This window comes from Oxyura jamaicensis, chromosome 11 (assembly GCF_011077185.1).
Source record: "Oxyura jamaicensis isolate SHBP4307 breed ruddy duck chromosome 11, BPBGC_Ojam_1.0, whole genome shotgun sequence".
Classification (NCBI taxonomy): domain Eukaryota; kingdom Metazoa; phylum Chordata; class Aves; order Anseriformes; family Anatidae; genus Oxyura; species Oxyura jamaicensis.
Window position 1 is genome coordinate 6,101,959 of NC_048903.1, and position 9,353 is coordinate 6,111,311.

At 41.3% G+C, this 9,353-nt stretch overlaps 1 protein-coding gene across 2 annotated transcripts in view; it reads right to left on the reverse strand.

The window, feature by feature from the left end:
- The window catches only part of NKD1 (NKD inhibitor of WNT signaling pathway 1), a 112,015-nt gene extending 103,661 nt beyond the window's left edge, over nucleotides 1-8,354 (reverse strand). The window contains exons 1-3 of one of the 2 annotated variants that reach the window (XM_035336569.1): nucleotides 8,051-8,354; nucleotides 7,876-7,908; nucleotides 7,515-7,675 (exon numbers count right to left, since the gene is read on the reverse strand). In XM_035336569.1, the coding sequence (XP_035192460.1) occupies nucleotides 7,515-7,675; nucleotides 7,876-7,908; nucleotides 8,051-8,075 (219 nt within the window). In that variant the 5' untranslated portion in view covers nucleotides 8,076-8,354. The remainder of the gene's footprint in view (nucleotides 1-7,514; nucleotides 7,676-7,875; nucleotides 7,909-8,050) is intronic. The other variant, XM_035336568.1, reaches the window with a different exon arrangement.
- Nucleotides 8,355-9,353: the final 999 nt, after the last annotated feature.

A 9,353-nucleotide genomic window follows, 5' to 3' on the forward strand; every position in this document is an offset into this window, starting at 1 on the left:
CTGTGCACATTTAGATCTTTCCACTACAAATTTTTCTTAAAACATAACTGAACTCCTCCCACATTTTAAGGGAGGATCTCACATTCTCAGGGGATTCTCACTGGAAATTATATAAGGGACCAGTGACACTGAGCCTACATTAAATCCAAATTCCATTACAAACAAAAATGAGACTGGTAGATGGCACTTTTGAAGGAATTAACAGAACACCCTTTCGCTATCAGACAGATGAGTTTCAGAGTTCCACTGAATTTTCAGACTGAGAAGAGAGATTGATGGATATCAAACTATCAGAGCTCTGAGAAAAAGCAGAAAAGCTACTTGTCTGATGAGTCTTAATTAAGATGTTTTATTAATCAGGAGCTTCAGATTTCAGAAACAACTCTTTTTATATGTTCACTTGGAAGGGACCTTTGAATCAGGGAAGAGGAGGTGTTCCCTTATCCCTGCCCAGTGGCTAGTCTGGTAGGATCTTTTAGGTGCATTTCTACTAGCCTCTTACTGAGCACTGGGGAGCTCTTGGGCACAGATAGCATTTCGGTCACCCCTAGCCACAGCATGGTCTTCAGAGGAGCAAAAGGATTTAATAGCCTAAAACAATAGGTTTATTGCCCTATAATACACAGTAGGCCACACCACATGAACAAGATCAGTGGTACTCAACTTCACAGCTGTCACAGGACCTCCCAAGATGACACTGCATCATTCCCTTCCCCAATTAGATTCTGTATGACTAAAACAGTTATTTCTTACATATGACAGGCACATCAGGTCACGTAAGAAGCACACATGTAGGTATCAGGGCTAAACACTTAGCTGCAGATATAGGCCTATCTGAATGTGAAGCCCTTTTAAAAGCCAACGGACCTGTCCTTATTAATCAGTGGACTTGTGCTTACATGACAGTCTACTTGAGGGATGCTAACTATACAGGACTGTGTGAAGGATCACACAGGAAGGAATGTGAAAGAGGATCTCACACATTCAGAAACGTAATTTCTATTCTGTGAATTATGGGACAAAGTATATGCCATACAGCTGTGATAAAAACAAAACAAGAAGTTTACAAACAGCAAACACATCGTATGGCCATACGCCTTGCAGAGAGACCAAGTCAGCTAGAGTTGAACCTTCACAAGTCATTTCCCCTCTCTCTTAAGTTGTGCCATAGTAGAAGTGTCCATGCCAGCACAGCCCTTTCACCACAGCTAACACCACTGGCATTCCACCACTGCAAGACAAATGTCATGAGATATTCCAATACAAACATGTTTTCCTGGCTCAGAAATCAGACACAATGAAGATTTTGCATTTGGTTAATAATTCTTGAATGGAATACAGTCCAACTCAATCTCCCATAGCTGTACTTACTCTGCAGGAGTAAATACAAGCTTAGTTTTGCTGCCAACGTTGGCAGATATGACTAAATAAATTCACAGGGAAAGTCTATTTGACCATTTCTTCACATTAATTTTTTTGAACTAAAACTATACCTCATTTTCCATAAAAGATATTTATAGGTATCACAGTCTGAAAACTCCTGTCTGACTACTCAAAGTAACTAGTATATTTAACAAACTAGAAAAGGGGTTCAGTTACCAAGAAATACTCCAAATATTTTGTACATGTCAACATCTACCATTTACGCTTCAACCTTGTTTTGATGCTGGCATTCATGAGGCAAAATCCATCCACAAGAATTTCTATAAAGGCCAACATCTGCATCAGAGGAAGCAGTGTTCCATTTTGATTTAAATATCACCACCAAACAATTAGTTCCCCAACTTCAGAAAAAAAACTCTCAAGAGACTTCTCTTTCCTCTGTTCCTAACCAAATTCAAAAGAAACCATAGAAGTCAACTAAGATCTCCTTCTGAAGGGTGCCTACCAATATCCACTTACTGAGCTCCTCCTGGGTCTTATTACAGAGCTCACAAAACTGACAGAAAAACCTTCTGTTAATGAATGCTGCTATAAAGAACATTCCCATATGTCAACAATCGTGCTACAAATTTCCCATTCTTGTTATAAGCAAAGTTTTAGTGTAAAGTCTGGACTAAATTACTTACATTTAAGTCATTAAAAATATACCGTTGTTACTTTTCATCCTAATTTACAGAAGAAAACATCCTCCATAACCAAGGCCTTCTCATCCAGAAGATTTAAGGTTTTGCTAAGCCAGGAGGGACTTTCAGTAGCCCAATAGACATAGCTTTTTCTTATCACTTGAATGAGGACTTCACCCAGCTATTAGGCAGAAGCTTCCTTCTTACAAGCTTCCTTCTTACAAGCACTAATCTACGTAACACATTTTAGAGAGGGTGGGAGAAAGAGTTGTTAGAGATCAAAAAAGTTGTTTTAATGAGACTGCAGAAACTTCATGGGCCATTCAGCTTTCCAATCAACATCCTAAATTTAAAGTGTGCCACATTAAATTTGAAATACCTATAAAGCAAGCCCTGATGAAATACAGACTGCCTTCCATCCACCTCCTCCATATGGCTCAAGCAAAGTCAACTTTTAATTTCATAACACAAAATATTTAATTTATGCTTTTCTTCATATGTCAATTTAACCTCCGGCACATAGCTTTGAAACCATGTAAGGATGCCTAACACTTTCCATATGGCAACTGAATTGTGGCTTTTAATTGCACCAACTGGTATCATTCAAGGATAATTCCCTTGGAATCCAGCTTTCTGCTGCAGTATTGGCCAATTCACTAATCTCATCACCATGGCACTAATACGTTCAGAGACTCTTTGATTGTTAATATTCATATTATAATTTTTCCAAACCAAAGCTGTCAAGATAGACTACGTGCACTACTAATTAAATTATCTGGTTTTGTTGGCACCAAATTTCAACACAAAATAAGATTTTTCCTCTCTCCCTCCCAGCATCAAGTTTGGCAATTTTATTTTAAACACCATACATATAATATTTTATATACCAAAATATTTTTTCAGTAAGATGAATACACAACACAGCCGAGTCTTTTGTTTCTTTCAATCCTCCAAGTCAACACAAATAGTTATCCCTATAATACAAACATTAATGTACTTTAAATCAATTCAGTTTAAAAGACCACTTCGAGCCGTCACACAAGATAGCACCCAAGAAAATTTTTAATTGATCTTGTTACTCTGTCAGCAAGAAGAGAGTCCTTCAAATGTCATTCTACCCATGAAATGACCCCGAAGTAGTGCTACAATTAAACCTTCCACTTCAATAGCCTTTAAGGAATCACACACACAGGCCACTAAAGAAGTCTCTTTATTATTTTCACTTTGGATGAATACCCTATCCAGCTGTGTCTCTCATAAGGCTATGTATTTTTACATACACAGACACATGCTATTTAGCAGTGGGGAATTGGGAAGGGCTTTTTTTTTTTTTTTTTTTTTTTTTAAATTCATGAAAGACCATGCAAGAGGAGCGGTGAAGTTGACACTGGTGTAGTCCCCTCTCAGACATGCAAGGAATGTCCATTAATGTCACTGGCAGTTACAGGCACAGAACAAATGGAGAACAAACCCCACATCAGAAGCAGCAATGTCCCTCAGAGTATCCTACTGTATTAATCCCAGACCAGATACTCAACTCTAATATCAATTAGGTTAGAACATGAGGATCACTAGCACTAGCCCTTCCCACTGAAGTTGTAAACTAAAGGTTTTCCTATCTCACCCTAAATGATTACTTCCAACTTGGCTCAATATCAGCTGGATTGAAATTTAATTAAAAATTAGATTTTTTCCAGTCCCAAACACTGATCTCAATAAGACGCACAACCAAGAAACTAGCAAAATTTCTTATGTCTTTGAAGATAAAAGTAAATTAAACTAAGCAATGTCATATTTAATATTCCCCCTTTAGCACAGAACTACTTCTCAGTTAAATAAATAAATACATGTATATTTCCAAACAATGTTGATCTCTACAAATGGTTTCCGAAAGTAAACATGCTGAATAAATTTCAACTCCAGAACTATACAGAATAATCCACAGTGTCAGGAAACCTCCCCTGTTCTCAGGGTACAAGTTAACTCATTCATAAAGCAGCAGCAGAAGTGTGTTCACTTGCTCTAACAGATTTACAACCCCAGTGGTTTCAATTAGCTTTGAAAATAGAATATGACTCTGGACCTCATACTTTTCATAGATGCAACAGAATTCCTTTTTTCTTTAATTCTACATGATGGAGAAGGGGAAGGGTACGGCCTAGCCCTCAGCCTCCTCAGTAATTAAAACATTTAGAGCAGAGCAGCCCCTGCTGGGCGGGTGGCAATAGTTTAATGAGATCGGAGCTCTTAGCCCAGAACAGAAAGCTGTTTACACACCAGAAGTGTGTATTTCAAAAACACGCCCCTTCCCTTGCTTGATGCCTTCACCCAATGATTTACTACCACGAGATCCTCCTCAGATGACTGATGCATTTGGCAATAGCCGGACACTAATCCGTTTTCTACCAATTAATTGGGGTGGGGAGAAATGCATCAGCTGAGAGAAGTTTGCTTCAACCAAGAAATCTCAACACTTCAGTTCAAGAAGATAATAGGGGTGCTGTATGATGGAACCCTGCTAGTGTCACATGCTCCTTGACAGAGAGACTTGCCCTCCACAGCTGTTAATGGGAGTCATCTATGTAAATTTAGTCAGTCTAGAGAGGAACACAAATTAAATTTTATTGCTTTCCTACGTTTGTCTTTAATCCTCTTGTAGAAGGCTACATTAATGCCCCTGTACTCCAGTGTCATCTCCCCCGGATATCTAATTTAAGCAAAACAGTTCATTGTCTCTTCCTGAGAGAAACAGCCTTTCAACTCCAATCGACACAGAATTTTTAGCTTATACAGAGTAACATATGTCAAGTTTCACTCTCACATTCAACTTCCAATCCAAATGATCGGAATGATCGAAAAGTTTCAGACAACTGAAGCAACTGAGCGTTTTCTTCTCCCATCAAAAGTACTTTGACATCACACTGAATTTCACCAAATAAGTGAAACATACCAATGAAAGTACCATCAACAGCAGTCTGGTTAAGGATTAAGAGGAAAAGTACTTCTAGTTTTTCTTTTGTTTGTTTAAACTTGATGTTTCTCTGGATGCAAATATTTTTATCAATGTCTGATTTAATTCTTTCTGCCGTGAATCACAAAAAGGAACAATTGAGACCTATTTCGGAAAAAAAATAAAATATGAGAAACCAAACTTCCCAATTGTGACAATAGAACTGCACCATTTCACAATGCCTTGTAAGCTAATTGAACATTTTAAGAGTTTTGAAGCAGTAAGAAGAGCCCTTGGTTGGTTATTGGGGGAACACACAACTGTCCCACACAATCCCATGTCATTGGCCATTAAGAGAAGCGACTAGCCTTTCTACATCTTGAGGTGAATGAAGAACCAAGAGGTTAGGCTACAATCCACTTTGAACCTTGGTATAATTATATAAGAGATCAAAGAGATCTTAGAAGAGAAACAGTTGTGTAGTCTCATTTATGGAGTCAATAGCTGTGACTCCATAATCCTTGTCAAAGACTGTACATATGGCACATCTGTTTCCAATGTAGGATTAGAAATGCATCCTTCCATATTACCAAAAGTTTGTATTTTAAAGGAACTTTAATGTAGCTGCCATAGTGTGCCTGTGACAGGATGACAATTCAACTAAATCAATTAGCAGGCCATATATGTGTGCAGATGCAACCAAATATATTAAGCAATAAATTGCTCATATTTTCGAACCTTCTGAAACAGCTCTATCAGGATGACAGTAAAAAGCCTTATGGGAACAGAACTTTTAAACATACTTGAACCTATTTACAGTTTTATAATGTAGTAAAAAGCATCAGTTAATTTTTAGTTAGTGGCTTGCTAATTGCTGACTTATCATGAGGACACCTTGATTAAGGTGAGAAATACTCTGTTGTACATTCCAGCTGAGCAGACCTCATGGAACTTAAGTTTTGTGAATAGCAAAGTATTCTTGATAACAGTTCTGTTTGTTTTGTAAAGTATTTTCTTCCGTAAACATAGTTTGTAGAAGAAAATACATCTCATAAAGCTGAAGTCAGTGATTTTGACCTTCTACATTTAGTTTGGTGAGTTGAACTTTCTTTCCTGGAAAATATATACACAAACAGTAGAACACGCAACTGAAAAGCTTAACTTATAAAAATGAATATAATGAAAGCTAATTAAAAGCACATTTTTACTCTTTGCATCTGTACCATACACATACAGATACCATTATTAATGTGAACATCTGTCCTTTGACACATTGTCTCCAAGTAAAATGCAATAACATCACTAAAACCAAAGATACCTGTACGGTGAACATGTAGCAAAGTGATTATGCTCATCATTTACCACCACTTATGTCAACATCCTAGCCCCTTCACCTTATTTTCCAGTGACTCACAAATAATTTTACCTCCTCTACATAGAGTACTCATGGAACCTAAAGAGTCGCCATCAGCTTTTTTCCATTCTACACAATCTTCCATGCAATTCAAGACCCCACCTAAAATGTAGTATGTCTCATCTCTTCTCCACTTAGCAAGTTAATTTTTTTTTTTCCTGAGAGGCAAGGAATTCATGCTTCTGTCAATAAAGCTGGTGGCTAACAAAGTGAAGAACCTGGTGGAGGTTTGGTGACCCTGCTCTGCTTGTGCTCTCAGAGACACATTCCATGATGAGAAGCACAGATTCCAATCTCCCCATCTCTCAGGTTACTTTTCCACTGATGCAGCTTTCAGTGCTTGATCGTGAAAGCTTATGAAAGTCAAGGGGAGCCTTTCAGTAAAGATCAATAAGCTCCGGATCATACCCTAAAACACTTTGATGAACGTATCTGAGAAAAAACGCCTTTGTTTATCTCTCACCATGCCATTTTGCTTAAACACACACAACATTTAAAAGAAAAACAACAACTCAACTTAAACATTTCTTCCAGCCCAGCTTTACATGGAAGAAGTGGAGGAAAGAGAAAGGGTGGAAAATGACCAGTGTGTGGTAACAGCCAGAACAAGTGACATGTGCAGTAACTCTTATGGAGAAAGACAGCCCCACATTAACAGTAAAACAGCAAAGAGCAAATAAATAACAACATGCTCTTTGGGGACTTCTCCTTTCCTGAATTCCTCCACCAAAATGTCAGAGACAAACTTGTGCACCAATCAGGGTTCACAAGCCCGCACACACTGGCAGGGTGCTGGGCTCTTTCCAGGTTTTGTTCTAATTGTGCTGCCCAGACACCAGAGGACAGGTCCTCCTTCACTCTGCTTTTGTGCCAGCACCAAGTTGCTCTGCAGCTCCCAACTTCACCAAAGGGCAGATGGAAACCACCCACGGGCAGCCCCTTGGAGCAGCATTAGGGCAAAGAAAACCCTTCCTTTGCACAACCGGCCCTGGGGAGGGAGGGAGAGAGGGATGGAGAAAGAGCTTTTGGTTTCCCCTGTTTCAGAAAGAAGAAAGGAGGGGGCGCAGCTAGGGAGCTGACATACCCTGCCGCCGGAGAGCCTGCAAACAGCCCGGTGCTGGCAGCCTTGGAGTCCCGAGCTGCTGCCTCCGCTGCTGCTGCCGCTGCCCCCGGAGTATTTCTGCTTCACCATCCAGTCCTCCAGCCCTTTGCGAGCCAGAGAGGCGTTCACCGCAAAACTATCACCTAGAAAAGAGGAGACAATGCCGCCGCTGAGCCGCCCGCACAGCCCGCCCGGCCCCCGGCCAGCCCCGCGGCCAGCGGGGACCGGAGCGGGACCGGAGCGGGGGAAAGTTGAGGGGAGAGGGCAGGGGGCCGGGGGCAGCCGCTCGGCCCGGCGGATTCAAAGGCGTTCAAAGTTACTGGCTGGAAGGAGCCGTCCCTACCTTCCGGACTTTCTCTGGGTTTACAAACGGCAGCTAGGCAGATCCAGAGGAAAGTGTGTGGGGGAAATAATAAAGGAAGATCGTTAGACACCAGTATAAAATCATAGCAACAACACACAAGTAAAATCCGAATAAGGGGAAAGGGCTGAGGAAGTAGCAAGTGAAAGGAACTAACCATGTTTCGAGTGAAGTTTCCCCATTTCTCTGCATTGATCTGCAGTTACGATTCATTTGACTGCTTTCAGTAGGGTCAGGTTCTGTTGTTGTTGTTATTTTTGTAGATGTATAAAATCCCAGCGTGCTTAAAAATCCATGCGCTCCACTTCTCCCTGCTAAAGCAAGAGCGAATCTCAGCTCCCCTCCTGCAGCCCGGTCCGACGTCCCCTCTCCGTTCCGCTCTTCCTCCTCTCTCCTCTCTTTCCCAAAGACAGAGGCGGTTACAAAAGACCTTACTTCACCCACCGGGGAACATGATTGACACCTCATTGAGATTAGACCACTTGCAGGCAGCCTCCGCCTTCCCATTGGGCCGCGGCGGCACATGAAAGGGGTGAGCGAGCCTTTTGGAGGCTCCAAAAAAAAAAAGAAAAAAAAAAGAAAAAAAAAAAGAGAGAGAGAAAAAGGAGCAGCAGCAGCAGCAGCAGCAGCAGCCGGGGCGCGTTTCACTTGCAGCCAGGAACGGGGCGCTCCGCTCCCCGCGCAGCGCCCCGGCTCCGGGCCCCCGGGGTGCGAAGGGCTCCGGCCGCCGGGCGGCACCCCCCGTGCTCGGGTGCACCCCCGAAGCCTTCGCGACCCAGCTTAGCAACACCTCGGTTCCGAAGAAAGCCAGCGTGTCTGCAGGAACGGGGCTTCTACTGACTTGGTCCTGCGTGCTGCCTTCCACCGGCGTCTTTGGTCACGGAAGGGATCCTACCCATTCACCGATAATGCCAGAACACAGGTTTTAGGGGCCAACCTGGAACCCCTTCTCAGTGGTGCAAAATATTTGCAGCACGATGACAAAGACTGGGTTTTCTTTCTTTCTTTCTTTTTTTTTTTTTTTTTTTCAGTCAAGTAAATGAGACTTAAAAAGAGTCTCCCCTTCTTCTCCAGTTTATGAATGATATATTTCTTACATGTAGAATAAACTAAAAGGAAACTTGCTGTTTTATAAAGAGAATTCTCACAGTCATTAAAAATTTGTTTCCTTCCTCTGGCTGGTCATTATTTTTCTCTTTATGAAAATCACATCTCTCTTGAGATCCTTGTAGTTGAACTAGGAGAGATAAAAGGGAACAAGGAGAGTGTGTAGTAGATTCAGAAGGAGAAAAAAATGCAGGCTTCTGAGAATTCTACTCAAGAAACTACTAGTCCAACTGCGTAGGGATTGACCCAGATGGGCCTGGTCCAAAAACTTCAAGGCCACATCTGTGCTTTCAAACCCATACGTTTCAAGCACAAGGAAGAGGGAGTTAGACTTGGGAGCTCATCTGAAATAA